This window comes from Penicillium odoratum (assembly GCF_028828045.1).
Source record: "Penicillium odoratum strain IBT 22623 chromosome Unknown utg000008l_segment0_segment0, whole genome shotgun sequence".
Lineage (NCBI taxonomy): Eukaryota > Fungi > Ascomycota > Eurotiomycetes > Eurotiales > Aspergillaceae > Penicillium > Penicillium odoratum.
In genome coordinates, this window is record NW_026643150.1 from 3,370,386 (window position 1) to 3,391,005 (window position 20,620).

Below are 20,620 nucleotides of genomic sequence, written 5' to 3' on the forward strand. Positions count from 1 at the left end.
AAGAGGGGTGTACCCGGTACCGCTCTGCTACATAGTGGCCTGACTTTAATCAGTGAGACAATGTGAACCATTGCTGTATTTAATCTGTACCACAATACCATTATTAGCCTCTGGTATCCGTGCCCCAGTGGATCCTCATGCCTATAGGTCCATGGATGAGCTTCCCAGTCAAAGAAGGTTTTTGGTAGTTCAATCTCAGGTACAATACTCCGTAACATCATTCCTCTAAGATAATCTTAGAAACAGCTGATTTTTTGGTTCCGTCAAGGGGACTAAAACAATCTTTACATTATTCCAGATAAGCACCATAGTAGAACAATGAGTTGCTTCTTCTCGGCTATAACCCATCGGTCCTTAAGTTGCTCAAAGGTTGAGTACTATACGATGTGTTATGGTTGTATGCCAGAAGTACTACTGATTAGATTTTTTTTCTCTCTTTTCTTTCTCTTTCTATTCGCTTGGCTGCGATGATCAGCCCTCTCCTCCCGCTAAAATGTCCCGTTATTACACCCACTTCAATCATCCAGTAGCTAGGGAACCAAAGATGTATAAATAAAGAGAGATCGAGGGCGAAAAGAGGGAATAAATAAATGCTTTTTAAATAAGCAAGAGAGACAGGAATCTTTGTTATAGAAAAAGGCAGTACACCTGCACTACAGCTGAAAGAAATGGTGTATTGTTTGCTCCTGACTATTCTTATACTCTTTTGGCACCACGCTAGGGCAAAGTCTTCCACCTAATTTTTCATCTCATATAGTCAAGTAATAATAACGAAATATAGTATCTTAAGAGCACCATTTGTCAAAAATAAACCATTAAATTTTAGCCGCTCAAATCCTTGAAATCTTAAAAAACAAAGAAGCTAAAAAAAGTGTAGTTCTGCAGGGCCAACCCATGACGCAACCACGTGACGGGAACCGTGACTTCCACTGACCGTCGAACTTCCCACTCCTGCTTCTCCCCCTCGAGCAAAGCCACCGGGGAAACCATCGTGACCACCCATCGCCTTCACCTTTCGTCCGGCTCGACGCCTATCACTCAGCTCCACCAGGCCCCGAAGGCTTTTTACGACTTCCCTTTCCCTTACTAGGGTTGTGCCTACGCCCCCTCCTTCCCTTCGCTTGCAAACCCACCTCTCGCCCTTTAAGAACGTGAACAAGTGACCTTCTTTTCTTTGTTTTTTGGGATCGGCGCCTAGGGTTATATCGTTCTCGTTCCTCATGCTTTGAGGGTTTACATCTTCTTGTCTTGTCCACCCAAGCGTATGTATCTTGGTTTTCCCTTCAAACCCCCTCCTCCCCTCCCACCAGTTCAACCCACCCTCTACCCCTTCAACACCAACCCCCCGTCTTCCAATCTACACCAAGGGTCTTTCCACATACCCTTCTCTCTACCTCCGATAATATCAGTCTACCCACCTATTTTCCCGACTCGATCTGTCTACTGGCCTTGCTATCGGTGACTATTGGCGGGGGAAAATATTGATGACGCTGTTTCTCAAAACATCCCCCGCTCACCAATCCGATCACTTTGAAATATTCATAGCCCCTCAAATTGACCGATGAATTTAGAAAGGCAGAGCGATGATTAGCTTCAGGGTGGAACATCATTCAGATTCTTCGAGACTCCGTCAAGACCACTCTTCCCGTGGAAACGACATCGGATCGTTCAACGGCAATGCCAATGGCCAGTGAGACCAGTAGTACCACCACCATGACCACTTTCTCCGCTCCGATCCCTGCCACCAGATCGTTGCCCACCAATCAGTCGGCACTGGCGGCTTCTTTCACCAGCTTCCTTACTGTGTCGGTCCACCAAATACTTTTCCTTCGCTCCGTTTACCCGCGCGCGACCTTCCTTCCTGTGAGGGCTTACAACTATCCCGTCCGTCAATCTCGTCACCCGAAAGTGTGTGACTATATCAACGATGCATCAATCGCAGTCGGGACAGAGATCTTGAAAGGCACAATAACGGCAGTCAGTATCATTATATCATCTCTCCGCACAAATCAGCCCCTCGAACGATATGCCTTTGATTTGTCGGGCTTCCCTCGGGCCCCTGTCGGAGAGGTAAACACTACATTTGAAGACAGAAGTGAAGATGTTTCCAGGCCAGATGCCCCCGTCTCGGACCGGGGTCCCGCGCCAACTTCGGTCGACCTCGAGTCACAATTTCGAGCCTGTCTGGCTCGACTCGCATCCGCCTGCGCACGCCTGACCCCCTTGCCACGGGATGACGAATTTAGCTTCACCGTCTGCATCGAAGTGCGCGAAGACGCACTGCCCCCCGCAGGCACTACCAAAGAAGAACAAACGTGGATTGTCGCCGAACCTGGCAAGGTGCATCTCAGATCCTGCACCGCCCCATTTTCCGTGTCAAAATTGCGAAATGGCGAGCCCCAACAGCCGCCCGTTCGGCAATCGAGCGGCCGCGCCAAAACTGTACCGGTACGACGTGTGGAGGCCGGAGAACTTCGGTTGGAGTTATGGGTTGAGGAGGCGCGGCAGAAGTTTAACGAACCAGTGGATTCAGAGCAATCGCCTTGAACATTCTTATTCCTGTTTGAGGGTATATTTGTGTCAGGCTATGAAAATTGTTCGTGTTATCTGTCCATACCCATTTCAGTCTCATACTTGAATTAGCGTGACCAATGATCGAACATACATGACGGATGAGGAATTAGGACTGTTGTCCTCAAGAAAGTGGCGCAAATACATAAAACGGGGAGCGGACCATTTTTGGGACTTGCATGGCATTTACTTATATAGACCAGGTTCATATCTTTCCTTTTTGGGCTCATTTTTGTATTCCTCTTCCCTTATATCCCCAAATCCTGCTTCTCTTTTCCCTCTTCTCTTTTCCCTCTTCTCTTTTCCCTCTTCTCTTTTCCCTCTTCTCTTTTCCCTCTTCTCTTTTCCCTCTTCTCTTTTCCCTTCTTTTTCACTATCCCCTTTTCTTACGACGCTCCTTCTCTCTTCTACCCTCATTTTCATACCTCTCCGGGTTCTGATTTCTCGACCCTTTATATATCTTGCATCTTGTGCTGATCCCTGGATTTGACAAGTTGATTCCTTTTGCTGCGGTCAGGCCTATTATTGCATACCAAATCCTTTTCTACTGTATTTCATTTCATATCTTTTTGTTGAAATCTTTCAACTAGATCTACATGATTCTATTTCAACAATCTTCCAGCCAATTCAATTATCCAGTAATCACTTCTGAATGCCGTCTTTCAGGCTTTGATTTACATCTGTTCGCGTGGTTCTCTTTCCCACGTCGTTGCCTCATCCTCATAGATCATCACCCAATCTTTCTGCGTAGTCTAGAAATTGCAGTGAATGTTTTGTAATACCTAAAGTGTTTCCGGTCTTTTTTCCTTTTCTTTACCTCATGCCTTGTCACCGAAACCCTCGATCTGACATGGGACTGCAGTCGACCAGATCATGTGGCAGAGGGTATACGGGCTATATTTGCGAAGCCAATGAGTGAAGTGGATGAGAAGACGAGATCGACGGCGACGTTTGGTGTTTGCCCTGCTTGGTAGTGTATGATAATATCTTAATTTGAGAGATACTGGTTGTATGCGTCTGGATTCCATATATGACAAAGTTCGCAATATGTAATTGGTCCTGTGCATAGCTGGATGGGGCAATTGGGTTCACTTGAATCATTGATCTATAGTCGGCGCCGTCTTCTCTCTTTTTGGCTATCACCGTAAAGAGGACAATCATGCGAAGAATTGTGAGCCATTGGTAGAGAAGTCAGCTTGGAAAGTTTGAATGGGTAATGGTTGATAGACCCAAAGGCAGAGTGATCTGATCCTTTTATACCTTAGACCCGATCGAATGCACATGATCATTGAAATCGGCTATCTGTTACTATAGCTAGTTAGTACATAGTTTTGGATGGTTCTCAGTGGGGATATTATAGTGAATGGATGATATCGTGTCATGTGACTCCATGTGTAATCTTTTGAGAGAATCTGGAATATTTACCAAGTATCTTCTAATCTTCTATCCTATCTTCACTTCCAAATTGATCTATATCATGTGGCCAAGATTCACACTTATGGGTATAACCCCACCCCAGTACACATGACTGTTACGTCAACATCAGTTAAAGGCAGGTTTATCCGATATCCGTGCAACATTAAGCTTATCGAAATCGCTTGCCGTCGCTTGTCCTCGGGCCGGTTGACAAAGAGAAACCGTATAGAGCAGGATTCTCCGGCCCGGATCACGATGCGGAGATCAACAAGCGGGGGGTAATTGCAATGTGTAGCGATTCGGAGTAGGCGGGTTACACGTTAGGGGCTTGCGACGGAACCCCGCCGGGTTTAATGTTCCATGTTTTAGGGCTTAGGGGGTATATAAATGGAGAAAGACCTGAAAATATCCACTTGACCCCGGATTTCAAATTTTTATTTCCTTGGATCGACTTTTTCTCTAACACATCGCTTTGTGGGGTCTTGAAAAACAGCTTCACCAACTCTGACTCATTGATTCTTTCCGGCCGTAAGGATTCCAAGAAAGAACACTGGACGTTTCATATCTTAGAACCTTCCACTCTCTTGCAGCCATTTACGGGGGAGTTACTAGATACATTATGATTGCAGCAAATATCTCCCTCCCAGCAGGAGACTCGCCCGACTTGATTCTCGTGCCCGCTACCCCAGAGGAGCGCATTGCCTCCATCAAACTCAATAGCGTCGCTTGGAAAGGCCCCCTAGACATCGACACCTATATCGAACGTGAGAATCACCTCTTCGCTCAAAACCTGACCCGCGATGGCTTGACATGCTGGATCTTGGTCGACAAGTCCGAGCCAGAGGGAGATCGTACAATCCTGAGTTCTTGCGAGACATACAAGAAGAAGGCACTGCTAGCACACGGCGGCAATGTGGAGGATGTGTCTACACACGGCGTCGGAAGTGTCTACTGCCGGCCCGAGTTTCGGGGCAAGGGATACGCGAAGCGGATGTTCGAGGAGTTAAGCAGGAAGCTCGATACGTGGAAGATGGAGAAGGAGACGAGAGGTCGGGCACTATTTACCATTCTTTTCTCCGATATTGGAAAGAATTTCTATGCGCAGTTTGGGTGGAAGCCTTTCTTGTCTTCGCATATGGCTCTCCCGCCACTGGCGAACGAGGAAAGACGGTCCAATGGAAGCGGAAATGCGACAAGAGATTTATCTGCGGAAGATGTGCAGAAGCTGATCTGTAATGACGTTGTTACTGCCAAGTTGCACAACCAGCTGCGGGACGCTTCGCTGAAGACCACTGGTTGTAAGATCGCCATTATGCCCGACTTTGACCATTTCTTGTGGCACTGGGCGCGTGAGGAGTTCTTTGCGAATAACCTTTTGCCGCAGCGCTCTCCACCTACCATCAAGGGCGCTGGGAGCGACCAGGCTCGTGTGTATTGTGCATGGAACCGAAATTTCGGCGAGGAGGCCGAGGATAATGTGTTGTATATTCTGCGTTGGGTGTATGATGATCCCAAGTCGGCAGACGAGGAGCGGACTTTGGTTGAAGCCATGGCTGCTATCTTACGACGAGCCCAACAGGAAGCACATGAATGGAATATGCATGCGGTCGAATTTTGGAATCCGACACCTCTGCTGCAGAAGGCCGTGAAGATGTTGGACTCAGATGCCCAGGTTGTGCATCGCGAAAAAAGCAGCATTTCCAGTCTGCGCTGGACGGGTGCAGAGCAAGGACTTGGTGATGATGTCGAGTGGTTCTTGAATGAGAAGTACACTTGGTGTTGAACGCCCTTCACCACTTTGGAAATTTTTTTGTTTTTGTTTTTGTTTTTGTTTTGGTTTTGCTTCATCTATATCATCACGCCTTTTGACTGCGGAGCAGGGATGAATTTTTGGGCGGCAAGTGTCCATTATGTTTCTAGAGATAGGCCTCATAGGTTGGGGCCACCATTGTCAGACGCAATAACGACTGCATGGTCTACACTCAACTGCGTTTTTTGAGCAATTCATGCCAATTCCTGCTGGTTTTGGCCTTGGCCGCTGGGGCCGCGGCAGCCTTGGTGCTCTGCTGGCGTTGCGACGGCTCCACAAAGAAAATTGATGTAGGATCGGGGCTTCGGTATACTCCATCTTGTAGCTTTGATAATGTTGCATCGCCTCTCCATGGCTCGGGAAGGCAGTCTTTCCAAGCACGGAGGAAATCACTTCGTCCAATGGCAGAAGATGCAGTAGGTGCCATGGCCGCAAGATAGGTTTCACCAACCCATTTAGTACATTCGACCCTTTCAAAGCTTGCCCCTGGAATATCAAAGTCAGTTTCGTCAAATTGGATCGTTGAAATCAAGGCCTAGCGGCGTATCCTCACATTTCATCTCATCCGCTAGCGCTGGTCGCTCATCCGCTGTACAGAGCTTTCTCACCACCGCCTCAAGACAGGCTTTTGGGAACGGTTCCGACGTATCATCATCATCAAGAACCGATTTCCATAAATCCCCAACGAGGAACTGTTTTTCCAGATCAATACCCTGCAAAATCGCGCCCTCCACCAGACGCTTCCACACATTCAAACGCATCCGCGCCGAAGGTCTCCAGCACGCCAACTCATGCTTGCCATCTATAAATGCACAGATTTCAACCCACCCCTGCTCGCATTGCGCTGCAGAGACAGGGATATCCGCGCACAAAAGATCCCTCAACCTTCGTACCTCAGTGGGGCCCTTATCCCCCGCACTCGAAGGCTCGTCCATCATGACATCCTCATCCTCATCCCCGGTACGCGGATCGTAAAGCTGTAGACTTTTCTCCAGGAACGGAATAGCCGAAAATCCTTCTGGTGGCACATAAAGCTCTAGTGTTGATCCGATCTTCGCAATGGTGCTCACTGAATCATCGGGAAGCTTCAAGACGCCAGTTTCTTCATCTTCGTCTTCAACAACTTTGATGTCCGCTTGGGAGATGTTACCGGGACTGGGGCGTAGGATATGGAGTGAATTTGACGATTGGACTTGGCGGATACGATAGGTTGCTGTGGGAGTGCAGAGGTTGACGTATTCTTGGGCGCTGGGATCTACGACCGCTTGTGCGAGGGCAGAAGAAGGCGATTTGAGTTCCAATCTGCAATATACATTTGATCAGTAAGAATTGTGAAGTCTAGCCGGGCCAGGAAAGAAGTGATCGCTGTCAACATACACGGGAGCATCTTTAGCTGTAAGTAGCGCCTCCAGATCTAGTGAGAGTTCTAGCAGCCGAAACCCCTGTTGATGCTGAGTATGTGTGAATAGAATACCACGTGAATCTTGAGTGGCCATTGCGGATATGTGATCTCGAATGAAATGTTGGAGGGGAACAAAACGCGGGAAAGACGCGAATGGACGCGTGATGCACGGACCACCTCTAAATAGTGAAAGATCTGGAATCCCTTCATACTCTGGGAAATTGGGCATTGAAATGGTATAAATGGAGTAAAATGATTGAACTGAATGAAACTGCGTGAAGTAGCACGCTAGCCTGGGGTATCGTAATACTGGAAAAAAAAAAGATCGAAAGTAAACAACCTCCAACAGTCCTCTATATCAACATCCAACTGACATGCCATCATCTATACCGATCAAATCAGCGTCATCTTCCTCCCTTGACAAAGGCGCGCGGACAAAAAGTAATCCAACAAGACACAAGATAAACGCCCCTGCCAGACCAAAATATGGAAGTCCGACTAACACACCGCCTCTTTCCAAGCCTACCCCGAACAGCCAAGTAAACACTGGCCCCCCAAACAACGAGCCTGAAGTCCCCACAATCCCAATCAACGTCATCAACCTCGAGGTCTCAGACGCTGGTACATAGGTCAAAGCCAAAGAACGACACAGGGGTCCCATACCACCACCCAAACTCTGCAACGCCAATCCCGCAACAACAACATCCACCTGCGACGAAGCCATCCAAAGAGCCCCCGCAGCAGCAAAAGCAGCCGAGAACCGTGCAAGTGTGAGATCTCTCGCATTCGGTCTCTGCCATCGCAACAAAAGTCTTGATAAAAGCGGAAGTGTTACCAATAACACGGTCATTTGGATTATTCCTCGCATAGCAATGAGGTACCCCGCACTAGCGAAGGACCACTGAAAACGTTTGCTGATGAACTGCGTTAGAAACTGTGAGGTGGCGAAGTACTCCGGCATCTCTATAAGGTTAATGGCGATGATAATAATAATCGAGGGAGAGCGTAGAGATGCGACAGAGGCTTTGTAGAGTCTGAAGGACTGTGACACGTGCGATTTTATCGTTATAGGCTCTAGTCCCAGTGGGGCGCGATCTATCGCGGCGATGGTGGTCTTTTTCGGATTGGATAGAGTCTCTGGTACGAATGACAGGAGTGAAATGGCGATCGGCCACATACAGAGGCTTAGAAGAGCTGGAACCCAGGGTGAATGGGAGCTCATGAGCTCGGATGAGATGAATGGTCCAACGGCGTTACCGGCTAGCATCCCGAATGCGAGTATGAAGAATGATGATGCTCTGGTTGGATTAGATGGGTTTGCGGCTTATAGATGAGCAACTTACCTTTCTGAGGTGGTTACCAGGTCTGATACGATGGAGTTCAGACTGGCGATTTGAACGGCTTGTCCACCGCCCACGACGAGAAATAGGGGACCAGCTAACATGAATTGTACTGGTAGGATGGATGGAAAGCCGAGGACTGCTAATTTCCAGACAGTGCAGAGTATGCTTCCGGCCGATGAGACGTAAAGAATGGGTTTGCGACCAATTCTAGATAGAAAAGACTTAGCATATTGGAAGCAAGCGCTGGCTTGAGGTAATATACCTATCGGATAAAACTCCGAATGGAAAAGCGGTTATAAGACCTAGAGCCGTCAATCAGTATCTGTATGTAAAGTTATGCGGTACAATGAAACATACTAACTACCGCCTCCATGACGGGCATATAGCCACTTAGGTTCGCCAAATCGATCTGAATATAGTCATTTTTGCAAAACCCTTTCGCAGTAGTGGCGCCTTGAGTATATTGACGACATATGTTATCCTCAATGAGTTGTGTCATTGGCACATTGAGTAAAGAAAAAGCAAGGGATGCGAAGAAACTCCCCGCCGACAGTAAGTAAACCGACAGCCACTTTGTGGCGTCTTTCTTAGGCCCCCCAAGTAATGGAGATCTCTCTTCACTCATTGTTGACTGTATGAAGAACAACAACAATAAGCAGAACTATGTCTAGGGGAAAATAATATATAGAAAGAACTAGGGCCAAGGGGTTGTTTAAAGGAGTCAGAACCCAGGGCAGGATTACGAAGGGTGAGCTATGCAGCCCTTGACTGATAGGAGCCACATGGGGGCAGTCGACGTGACTGCATCGGATGCCTGTGAGTGTCTGATCATTCCTGTACAACAACACATACTTTCCTCTGATTGGAAGTCAGATCCTTGTTTATCAGATCGGCGTTTCATCCGAGGACCGTTTCACCGTTTCTTCCCAACCGAGATCTAAGTGGGTCTACACGTAAGATAAACCCACCCCGCAAATAATGACCTTTTACTTCCAAAGCACTCTCATCAGCCTTCAAATGTCGGAGGTTTCTTAAATATTTAGAACTAATCATGAGAAAGGCATCGGTAGAACTAGGAATGAACACTACGTAGTTTCTCGGCTCGGTCCGATCTCGATCAGATGACATCACTATCGATTCAACAACGCACGCGCATCTTAATCTGCAAGATAGATGAATGTGACTGGACGGATTAAAGGGCATGATTCCTAAATTGGAATGACCCCGAGGACGGGTTTCCATGCTTTTGCTTATTTGTGTAGGTCATTTACACCATCTGACCCCCCTAGAAGAAAACCTAATCTACTTTTTCCACGCCTTTGGAATTAGTGTGTTATCTTGTGTATCAGGATACAACTTTATCAACTTTATTCTGTAGGTTTGACCCATTTGAAAGCGTTATAAGCACATGGTTGAAATGAACCACATGTTTCGAATGTTTGATTTAACTTCCTAGATAGATATTGGTGCTTGGGTTATCAGGCTCCAGAGATTAGTAACTAGCCAGTTATCTCTGTCCTTGCTGACCTAGGTAACTAGCATCTTTTACAGCCTAAGACGAAAATATCCTTTCAAATCAAAAGTCCAAAGTAAATTCAATTAACGCCTTCAATATAATATTTCTTACTTCCATGTCACGCCTTCTAGTATGCTTCTAATAAACGATGAAAAAGACAAGCAAAGACGAACATATGTCAAGAAAAGAAAAAAAACAAGAGCCAGCCATAATTCTGGGCTCAGCAAATAATGATTCCACCCAGACAAGGGGAATATAGGAAAGAGGCACATAATGGTCCACAAATGTGGTTCCAGGAGTGCCGGCCATGCAGTTGTGCAGAGACCTGAAATATTCCAGCCAGCTGGATGCTTCTAAAATGAGCCCTTGGTTCCTCGGGTGGGACGCGACAGTTGAGGTTGCAGAGTCATTGTCTGCCCTAATTGTTCGGGGAACCCTTGGCAGAATTCTTCCCAGGCTGAGCAGCTGGTCCCTCGGAAGAGCCTTTCATAGACTCGCTGTTCACGTTCTGGGATGGAGATTGGCTGCTGTCCTGTTGTTGGGCAAGTTCACGCTCTTTCTCTTCTCGATCCCTGGCCTCTTGCTCTTTTTTCTGTCCTTCCATATGGCGTAGATCGTCCACACTGGGCTCGTATAAATGCCAGATGACGTAGTGGGGTAACCCGACAACTGAAAACTTCATGCGTTTGGCCATCTGAATGATGTTAGTTTTGTCGCGGAAAAAGAATGGGCCAAATCTTACCTTGCCGAAGCCTTCTGTTTCAGCATGCTTCTCGAAGCTGAAGGCTGGGAAATGAACCCCGGAACGGAACACCTTAGCCTTTGCTAAAATACTGACACCTCCGATGCCGTCCAGCTCCATCTCCATATCATGGTCACCGTAGGGGTCACGGAGGTAGGCGAGATGAGGTCTCCATGTCGCATACTCTGCGTATCCTTCCACGATGACAGCATCTTCATCCAAGGTATCTGCCAACGCCAATGCTGTCTCCGACTCCTGCCAGGAATTCAAGTCATATGGCTGCTCTCCTCCAAGCCAATCAGGAAGCGGTCGCCACACATCTAGAGAAGTTCACGTTAGTATGAGTCGCAACCGCAAACGGAGAAAATCCAAGGAACTAAATCAAATAACCAAGCGCCACTCACTTGGAACTATGACATCTTTATCATGTCGCATTAGATCTTCAATGATCGTAAATGGCGCAGTCTCCACATCCGCATCCCGCCAGTAGACCCAGCTATGCGTGGGACGCAGCGTAGCGCTCAACAGCCAATTTCTAGCCTGAGCCATCAATTTCCGCCGAGTAGCTTGCGCCTGAAAGCCATGGCGACTCTCCACGTCCTGCTGAACCTTTTGTCCGAAATCCTTCTGGATCACCGAGATCTCGCCAAATGACATGTCGGGGTCGGGATCATTCTGCACTTCCTGCAGCATGCGCGAGAGCATCTCCAGAGTATTATCCTGCGAATCCGACACCAAGAACGCCAAATCGATCAAATTGTGTGGGTACGTGAGGTTTCGCAGGTGCGAAAAGAACATGGGGAGGTGGGAGGATGCATCGCGCAGAGGCGTGAGCATGAGAACGCGTTCGCCGCGCTCCCAACCTCTCTCGGTGCCTTGTACTTCGGAGAGATCATAGTATCGGACAGTCTGGAGCTGTAGATCGACGGATGGGTGAAAGAGGCCGAGGGAAAGAGCTGGGAGAATTGAAGCGCGCCATGTCGGGAAGATGAAGATCACCAGTAGTAATGACACCCCACCGAGGAGACAAAGACGCTGGAAAAGTTGGCGGCGGCGGCGGAGAGCGGGTTGAGAACGAGGTTGGAAGCTGTAAGCAAGCAAGTTAGCTTTTCGAATATTGCAGATCCCTTCGGGGAAAACTGGGTCATTGCATGCTCAACTGCAGCAATCCCTGCCGACAAGAAACACGCGGCCTTGGCCGGAGTGACGCACCCGTTGAGGAAGGCGCTGGACCCGCGAGGGTAGGCCGAGCTGCCTTTCGGAGAGGCGTAGTGCCTGTTCATAGCTTAGAGGGCCTGCAGCATTGAGTTCTGCCCAAAATTGTAGATCGTATGGGCGGAGATAGCCCTGTGACCACTGTCCGATCTCGAAAAGGCCAGCTTTTGCGCCCGAGTGAGTTTGGTAGTGAGGTCGGAAAGAAGGGAGGAAAGAGAAAGAAGAATTGTTGATCGTAAAAGGTTAATGAAAAGACGACAGCAAAGCACGATCAACGTGTCAAACCAGTCGAGTGTTACAGAAGAGAAGTTGCGTTTCGCCCTTGAACCCAGTCAACCGAATCCGGATGTCCGCTTGCAGGAGATTGGATATCTCCGTCTTAATCTATGCAGATTAACTCAAATTGAGGTAGAAGATGAGAACTTTAATTTCTTTAATTTCTTTTAAATTACTTGTCTCCAAATCGAATTAATCGAGATCGAAGACCCTGTGTTTTCCACGTCTAACTGCCATCTGGCTTAAAAGTCAAGACTGCCCTAATCGCGTAACACCGGATTCAGCCTCACACCTTATCCAAGCTAAGTCATCCCGTGGAATGCAACTTTACGACTTGATTGGAGATTCGGGTTAGCCATGTGCAGAACAGATTTTTATCGGGCTGGTTGAGTCCCGGTTACCAAGATATCCGGAAATTGTCTAACATGGTCACTTCGGTGGAACCCAGATCTCCATTGGTCGTGATAGAATAATTGAACTTGCGAAGGATCTCGATATGTATTGGGGGATTCTTTCCGCAGCATTCAGTATGACCCAACGAGCCATGACTTAGCCATCTTGAGGTGAAATTGATCACTTTGCCTCACCAGAAAGCCAACCACTAGGCAGAATAGACGCAGTTGACTTCGCCGAGCTATAGTCGTCTAGGGTCAGGTTGGCGACACGTATAAAGTAATGAACATCTACCTAAACTCGCAATGCAGTCACTATCTAAGCTAGAGCTTCATGTGCCAACATTGAAATGCTATACGCAAATGACATGAATAAGAGGTTCGACATCTGTAAATTAATGCTTCATTCAGCTATATTACCACTCCATCTATGGACTCTATCAATTTCCCAAGCTCCAAGCTTCAAAACAAGTCAATTCTCTAAAATGCATTTCTTTGGTGCTCTTATCGTCTCTGCCTTTATCTCTATGGTCACCGCTGCTGTTATCCCTGCTGATGGGCATATTGGCGTTTATCAGATACTCATATCTGTATCTTTTAAGCTACTAGATACATTGTGGAAAACTTTCTTGTTCCAAGGTTATGAACATGACTTAATCAACCAATAGACACGATCGGAAAATGTAGACAAGTAAATCCTCGAATATCTTACTGCATGAGTGTATTCAACTGGGATTGGTCTAGAAACGTGGCATGCATATGAACAAGCCGGGGCTTTCTCCTTACCAAGCAATTATTACGCCAATAGAGTAAAAACCTTGGAATATTTCTTAGTCTGCAATCAGACTAGATTTGGATTTGCTATACCCGAGCTGGAGGCCCCATGTATGGACTAGTTCACATAAGATTTACATGTTCGCCAAATTTAAGCCAAGTGGGATAATTTATCTTTATTGGAACCTTGATGCCCACTTTTTGCGGATCGCCCGCCAGCTTATGGGGAAAGCGCAATCGCAGAGTAGAGAAAATATGGAGATGAACCTTGGAAAGTGCAGGAAAAAGCAAGTTCATGTACTCGAATTTGATTATGTTATCCCATACAGAAAAATGCAGCTATCTTTAGCGTCTCCGCCCGAGACCCCCGTGATGGGCCGTGATAGTGGGGGTAATTCATCTCCCCTGCTCACCCCTGAAGAATCCTTTTGAACTGATCCTGCGATCTTGTGAATTTCCCGATTTTGCCGGCCTGATCGTCGCTTGATCTCCCTATATTAGCGACTGAGGTGATCCGAAGAAGTGGAATCTACAAAGCACCGACATGACCGAGGCAGCAGAGACGGAGAAGGTGACAGCAGACACGTTGGTAAGTAATGGTTTTTTGAGGGTTTTCCGTCTATTTTCTTCTATAAAATCTAGGACATAAACTAAAATTTCATTAGCGCAGTCACTGGAAAGACCTCGATATCAAACTGGAGGCTTTCGATCAATGTTACAAGCACCCGGTCAATTATCTTCTCAAGGAAAATTATGAGAGGATATTGTACTGTTTTGAGTGTGATAGAATCGAGTTTCATGATGAAAAAGGAAAGATAATCTGGTCTACAGTTGGATCGGGCATAATGGATCCTTTCCCGGTCGATGTTCAAGTTTTTATAGTCAATGGAAAGATACGAGTAAGGGACAAAATTTGAGATGCACGGGGATTACTTCCTTTTTCAAATGCAAGATAAAAGATTTGAGATCCAAGGTTGGAAATAGAGGTCTTGTATCTATATTTTTGCTCATCAAGTTACTCATCAGCCCAGCTTCAAATGTCAAAGCTGGCCTCCATCTTTAGCTCTACAGTTCATCCATATATCTGCGATATCCCAAGATATCGACCTAAAGTCCGAGTCAAATCAAGGGTTACAGGGAATTGATTTACAGGGGAATGATTCGAGCTTTAAATCAATCATATTGAATTATTGAGAGGCCAGCTCAATTAGAAAAAAAAAGAAAAAGAAAAAAAACTTCAGTTGCTTTTACGAGCAAGAAGCCCTTTCAAAGCCTCCGTTTCCCCTTCCAGCTTCGATACCTTGAGCCTCAGCTCATCGCGTTCCTTCCGCATTCGTTCTAGTTCCTCCTCAAGATTCTTTGTCTGGTCAACGCGCCGCTGACGACACCTCCGAGCCGCAAGTGTATTGAGTCTGCGCTTTTCCACACGAGACGACTCAACACGACCCAGGACAGCATCACTCTGGGATGTTGCAGGGCTGGACTGAGATGTCGCAACGGACCCCAAAATCTGAGAAGCAGGAGAAGCATGCGAATGCCCATCTAAATAACAATCAGAACCATTCATGTAGGACTATAGCTATCAGGGTAGCTCACCTTGGGAATTCGCAGAACTGGAAACGAATGAGGAATTAGGCAGAGCGTACGACTCAATGGATCCCGAATCCGAAAGGGAAGGGTAGGCCGAAGCCACCCCGTAGCCTGGGTCGTTGACAGACATATCCAGTCCGTCAAAGACCGCAGAATAAGGTGTCGCATTTTCAAGAGATAGAAAGTTCCAGTCAGAATCGGCAAAAGACAGTTCTGATTCTGTCCAGAGATCTGACTCTGGAGCAAAGGTATCAAAGGGTTGGATGGGTGAGGGAATATATCCCAACGTCGGATCCGAGGAATTAAAGGATTGTTGAAATTGAAAGTCGTGAGAATTAAACCATGGAGTGAGCCCCAGCTGCGCCGACCCTTGGGGATTGTGTTGAGGGTCGGAGCTGGCTTGGTTGCCAGAATTGGATCGAGTGCATGATGGCCGCGGCGCAGGAGCAAGCACTGGCCGCCATGATGAGATAGTTTAAGCGGGCCTAAGCGGGCCCGTGGCGCGTTAGTTGATAAAAGATGAAGTAGTCCGGCGAGGGACGCGCGAGGGGATTCGCGGGGGGATGAGCTCGGTCAGGAAGGCCGAGGAGTGGTGTCCTGAGGAAGAAACTTGTGAGATGAGGAGGGAATGATATACTCGGGGGTGGATTGACGCCTGGGCCGCCTGGTGTTCCACTGAATCAAGCTGATTGGTCATGTTTGCTTCGCCCCCTCAAGACTCACTATGACTCATTTTAGTGCATTCTTTCAACCAATGAACATTGCAGGAATTTAACTAGGCTAACCCTATCTGAGATCTAAAGCAACCCTGTGATAAGCAATTGAGCGCAGCATTTTACCGGAAATAAATATGTGCCTAGATTTGCGGGGTTTCTCTCGACAAAGGCCCTGGCATGATAAGCTATGGATGAATCTTCAATCTATGTCCAGAAATCCGCAGTGTTTCCAAGTAATAGATTGGTAGAATATAACTCACGTTGAAACACCCAGCTCCCGACTTTTCTTTTTTTCCCCTTCTCCTTTCTCTTTTCTTATCTTATTTCTTCCTTCCTTGCCACTCCGCTACATATATACAGTATATATATGTTGTGTATAAACCTGAAGAGCCCTTTGACCATTTAACTAGTCCGATGAGAGAAAATGAATACTGGGTAGGATAACGGGCAGAGTACTGAGTGGGAGACATCTGGACTGGGTAGGAGACTGGGTATGTAGGAGACTTAAGTAAGTGACCAAGTAGGATATACGGATACACTTAGTAACTAGGAGATAGTATAACTAGTTGACCTAGTCGGTAGGCGCCGCGTAAAAAGTAGGGCGAAAGCCTCTGGTATGCACTACCAACAAGACCTGCGTGCTGGAAGACCTTTCTTAAATACTGCAATCAATCTTGGAAGTCATCATTGATAAAAATCTACATACTCAGATAATCCTCAATTGTCCCGATGTCGACAGGTGTGGGCCACATGTGCACGCAGTACACGCAGAACTATGTTGTGAATAGTGATATCCACATTCATTTCATCCAGATGGCAAGAATATTTGAATACCCACAGGTGTAAATTGATTAAACATCCAGTTGGTCCTATTGGATAAAGTACGTGACCACCGACAGAGGTACCACTGTCAATGTCAACTGGTTAGTCATGCTGAGTCATCATCAGATCCGCCAACAAGAAAAGGGGTGAATCGTAAAAACCTCACTTGATGCCATTGATATAGAATAATTGAACTCTACAGACCAATTCTCATGATCTTGGGACTTCCCGTCAGATTGACGGTGAGATGGGCGACCCAATTGCGGGCCCGTAGCACAACCCCGCGGGTCCAATCGATGACACAGATCCGTGCCCCTCCTCGAATTTCTTTTCTTTCATCTCCCTCACGCGCATTCACCATGGCGACCGCAGCTGCTCCCGAGTCCTCCCTCTTGTCTCTCCTCTACCGCTCATACCCTACCGCCATCTCTCCCGATGCTACCGAGCTCGATTACCTCCATGCCTCGCCCAAGATTTTCCCCCAGGTGAACTTCAGCGAAGCTGAGGAGGCCGACATCAAGCAGTGGCTTAACACCGTCTCTGGCTTGACCACTGCCACCGCCAGCAACGACAAGTCCGTCATTGACAACATCCTGGCTCAACTCAACACACACCTCGCCACCCGCACCACTCTGCTCGGTGCGAAGCCTTCGGTCGCTGACATTGCTGTCTACGCTGTCGTTGCCCCCATCGTCGAGAAGTGGTCATCCGAGCAGCGCACAGGCGAAAAGGGATACCACCACGTTGTTCGCCATGTCGACTTTGTGCAGAACTCGCGCCTCTTTGCCCTGCAGATTCCCGCCGAGGAGAAAGTCACTATCGACGTGAACGACGTCAAGTTCGTGCCCAAGCCCGTTGACCCCAAGGAGGAGAAGGAGCGCAAGAAGAAGGAGAAGGCTGCTCAGCAGAACGCCGGCGCTGAAGCCGAGAAGCCCCTTGTCGTTGGCCAGGGTAAGCCCGAGAAGGCTGAGAAGGTTGCCAAGGCCGACGCTGCTCCCAGCGATGGTGCTGCCGCTGCCGCCGCCGCCGGCCACAAGACTGGCAAGAAGGAGAAGAAGGAGAAGAAGGAAAAGGCCCCCAAGCCTGCACCAGCTGCTGCTGCCCCGCCATCTCCCTCCATTATCGACCTGCGTGTCGGTCACATCCTGCGCGCCATTAACCACCCCAACGCCGACTCTCTCTTCGTTTCCACCATCGACTGTGGTGACGCCCCTGGCTCCGATAACACCTCCCTGGATGAGGAGACCGGTAAGACTGTCCGGACAGTCTGCTCTGGTTTGAACGGTCTTATTCCCCTGGAGGAGATGCAAGGCCGCAAGATTGTTGCCGTCTGCAACTTGAAGCCCGTCACCATGCGTGGTATCAAGTCTGCGGCCATGGTTCTGGCTGCCTCCCCCCGTGTTGAGGAGGGTGGTGACTCCCACGCTGGCCCCGTCGAGCTTGTCACTCCCCCTGCCGACGCCCCGGCTGGTGAGCGCATTACCTTCCAGGGCTGGTCCGAAGGCGAGCCCGAGAAGCAGCTCAACCCCAAGAAAAAGATCTGGGAGACTTTCCAGCCTGGTTTCGGTACCAACGATGACCTCGAGGTTATCTTTGACAGCAACGCTGTCCCCACTGTTAAGGGCCAGGAAGGCAAGCCTGCCATCGGTAAACTCGTTACCGCATCGGGCGTTATTTGCACTGTCAAGACCCTCAAGGGTGCTACCGTGCGGTAAGAAAAGTATACTTGTTATTAAAAGATGGAGATATCAAAATAAACAGCCATTGAATGCATACCCACGAGAAGTTGACAAGAAAACAGCTAAATATACAGTTGACTTTTCTGTCCATAAATCGAAGATCCTTTGTACGAGAACAATATTACAATATTTGCCCGCCAATTATCCGAGCCTTCTCTATCCCCAACCCTGTACAATCATGCAGGAGCTGCGATCCCCAATGATGGGCCGCGCTGATCAAAAACCACATAAAACGCCCTGAGGAAGATATCCCCAAAGATCTGAAAGTCAGACCCTGCACAAGACTGTACACCACCATAGCACACTGTTACCCCAGTTAGTAAGATAGCCAAGCTCATAGAAGCCAAAACTCACTAGTTTCACCCGTTGTCGTATTAGTCCCAACTTCCTCATAGCCCAAATTCAATCCAGGGATAGTCGCCGTGAAACCGTGACCAATTTCAATACTTAAATCCGGCAATTCCGCTTCACAGGGATAGATATAACCCCCAACACTATTCGAATACGCCGAGCCATTGACCTGCGAATAAAAATCTGATACAACATCCGGACTAACCAACAGTAGCGTAGTACCAGTATCACAAATAGCAGTTTTCGTAGTGGTGATATTGTGCAGTTTTTGTCCAGTACCAACTTTGTACTTCGTCGAATCGAACTGCCAGAATCCGTTTGAGGAGTCGACGCTGACATTGACCATCATGCCGCTATACAGGCTCTGGTCGATGGCACCGAATTCATATGAGCCTCTGTCGCCACGAAGGTAGGAGGTGAAGACTGGTAATTCGAGGTCTGGGGCGACGTTGTCGAAAAATGTCTTCTGAGGACCTGGGTCGAATGAGTTGATAGAGGAGAAACTGAGTCCGACTATGCCGTTGGAATTGGTATCTTCGACGAATGAACTGGATACTTTGTTTGGGAGACCGAAGACTTGGTTTTTGACCACTGCTCCGCCGATATTGACGGTGTCTTTGGCTAGATTGCCGCTTGCGTATGATGAGTCGCCATAGGAGACCTTGAACTCGCCTGCTACTTTTTCGAAGGTGCTTGATTTTGAAAAATTGTAGACTGAGTGGCCGCTTATCATAGAGGATGATAGGTTGGAGTTCATCACCCACCTTTATCAATTGAGCCATAAGTCAGTGTCTTTTGACATGGCGTAGAGAATGACTTACATATCTGCAGATCCAGTATCGAAATCCATGGTGATGTTTTGGCCTCCGATGAGAACGGGAGACACATACTCCGAGCCTCCCTCCACGGATGTCGCACTGACCGTTCCTTCCTCGTCTGTCTCGTCTGTCTCGTCTGTCTCGTCTGTCTCTGTTGTTGATTGGGTTTCTACCGAAGCGCTCCTATAGCTCGTGCCGTTGGAGAATGGCTCAAAGTCGTGCAGATCCCCACCCTCCATGAGAGAAGCCGTAATCCCAAACTTGCGGTATGCTTTACTTAAAGCAGCGGGGGAATTGCGTACATAGTCGTTGCGTTTGACTCGTTCGATTCGGAAAGACCTTTTGTGAGCGGTTGAAGCGGATCGACGTAAACCTGGAGCGGCGAGAACATCGAATCCCAAGAAAATAAAAAGTATAAGAGAGAAAATAAGATGCATCTTGTCTCGTCCTATTCCCGACGCCAGTCAGAGAGTGATACAGGCGAGAGAAATCAACGAGAGCAAGTATTTGACGTATTAACGATCAGATACACACTCAGTATGTTCACAATAGCAATGCGCTGTCGATCTGAAATGAATGGGACCAAGCACAATGGCACAATGCAACAAAAAAGAGACAAGGCACAGCCTAGACTCGTACCTGTGCCAGCAGGTAATGAAACGAAATGAAGGAGAGAAAAGATCAAAGAGCGTGAGATCCCCAACCATGCAAAAGAAAAAGCACAAATCTCCAGGATTTGCAGATCTATGTATAAAGCACCGCACAAGAACCTCCAAGGCTCCAACCAAAGCACCAAAAAAAAAAGTACGTAGTCCACCTTGCACTGTTTCCAATCCTCAGCCATCTCCCTCCAACGAACCTATCAGCACTCTCGCCACAGAAACATGACCCAGACTACACTCGGCAATCGTTCTAGCTGGCGCATCGGCTTGGTCCAGATGGAGCTGTTACAGTGATCCACTACCGGTCAGCGGCCCAGATAGGGTAGATACTCGCTCCTGACAGCTCATTTTTCTCTAACGCCGCCACGTCTTGTATTGGTGGAGCGCCCGCGCGTCGGTCTGGGCCATTGGGGGCTTGAATGTGGTTGGGTTTGCTGTGTGATTCTGAAACACTACTTGAGCGGG

The 20,620-nt window shown here is 47.9% G+C and overlaps 9 protein-coding genes across 9 annotated transcripts; 3 read left to right on the plus strand and 6 right to left on the minus strand.

The window, feature by feature from the left end:
- Positions 1–1,713: 1,713 nt before the first annotated feature.
- N7520_011492 (putative mitotic spindle checkpoint protein (Mad2B)) lies at positions 1,714–2,547 on the plus strand (the record flags this gene model as incomplete). The annotated part of the gene is made up of 1 exon (XM_057145425.1): positions 1,714–2,547. The coding sequence occupies one exon, from the start codon at positions 1,714–1,716 to the stop codon at positions 2,545–2,547; it is 834 nt and encodes a 277-aa protein (XP_056991179.1).
- A 2,059-nt stretch (positions 2,548–4,606) lies between these two features.
- N7520_011493 (uncharacterized protein) lies at positions 4,607–5,770 on the plus strand (the record flags this gene model as incomplete). The annotated part of the gene is made up of 1 exon (XM_057145426.1): positions 4,607–5,770. One exon carries the CDS (start codon positions 4,607–4,609, stop codon positions 5,768–5,770), a length of 1,164 nt encoding a protein of 387 aa, XP_056991180.1.
- A 199-nt stretch (positions 5,771–5,969) lies between these two features.
- Positions 5,970–6,224, minus strand: N7520_011494 (uncharacterized protein; the record flags this gene model as incomplete). Its single annotated transcript, XM_057145427.1, has 1 exon — positions 5,970–6,224. One exon carries the CDS (start codon positions 6,222–6,224, stop codon positions 5,970–5,972), a length of 255 nt encoding a protein of 84 aa, XP_056991181.1.
- An 82-nt stretch (positions 6,225–6,306) lies between these two features.
- N7520_011495 (putative sister chromatid cohesion protein Dcc1) lies at positions 6,307–7,293 on the minus strand (the record flags this gene model as incomplete). Its single annotated transcript, XM_057145428.1, has 2 exons — positions 6,307–7,099; positions 7,175–7,293. 2 exons carry the CDS (start codon positions 7,291–7,293, stop codon positions 6,307–6,309), a joined length of 912 nt encoding a protein of 303 aa, XP_056991182.1.
- Positions 7,294–7,557: 264 nt separating this feature from the next.
- On the minus strand, positions 7,558–8,466 carry N7520_011496 (uncharacterized protein; the record flags this gene model as incomplete). The annotated part of the gene is made up of 1 exon (XM_057145429.1): positions 7,558–8,466. The coding sequence occupies one exon, from the start codon at positions 8,464–8,466 to the stop codon at positions 7,558–7,560; it is 909 nt and encodes a 302-aa protein (XP_056991183.1).
- Positions 8,467–10,476: 2,010 nt separating this feature from the next.
- Positions 10,477–12,083, minus strand: N7520_011497 (ANP1/MMN9/VAN1 family protein; the record flags this gene model as incomplete). The annotated part of the gene is made up of 4 exons (XM_057145430.1): positions 10,477–10,752; positions 10,801–11,120; positions 11,205–11,887; positions 11,941–12,083. 4 exons carry the CDS (start codon positions 12,081–12,083, stop codon positions 10,477–10,479), a joined length of 1,422 nt encoding a protein of 473 aa, XP_056991184.1.
- Positions 12,084–14,694: 2,611 nt separating this feature from the next.
- Positions 14,695–15,177, minus strand: N7520_011498 (bZIP transcription factor JlbA/IDI-4; the record flags this gene model as incomplete). The annotated part of the gene is made up of 2 exons (XM_057145431.1): positions 14,695–14,999; positions 15,054–15,177. The coding sequence occupies 2 exons, from the start codon at positions 15,175–15,177 to the stop codon at positions 14,695–14,697; spliced, it is 429 nt and encodes a 142-aa protein (XP_056991185.1).
- A 1,767-nt stretch (positions 15,178–16,944) lies between these two features.
- N7520_011499 (putative cofactor for methionyl- and glutamyl-tRNA synthetases) lies at positions 16,945–18,300 on the plus strand (the record flags this gene model as incomplete). Its single annotated transcript, XM_057145432.1, has 1 exon — positions 16,945–18,300. One exon carries the CDS (start codon positions 16,945–16,947, stop codon positions 18,298–18,300), a length of 1,356 nt encoding a protein of 451 aa, XP_056991186.1.
- Positions 18,301–18,500: 200 nt separating this feature from the next.
- On the minus strand, positions 18,501–19,930 carry N7520_011500 (pepsin-like aspartic protease; the record flags this gene model as incomplete). Its single annotated transcript, XM_057145433.1, has 3 exons — positions 18,501–18,628; positions 18,679–19,439; positions 19,497–19,930. The coding sequence occupies 3 exons, from the start codon at positions 19,928–19,930 to the stop codon at positions 18,501–18,503; spliced, it is 1,323 nt and encodes a 440-aa protein (XP_056991187.1).
- Positions 19,931–20,620: the final 690 nt, after the last annotated feature.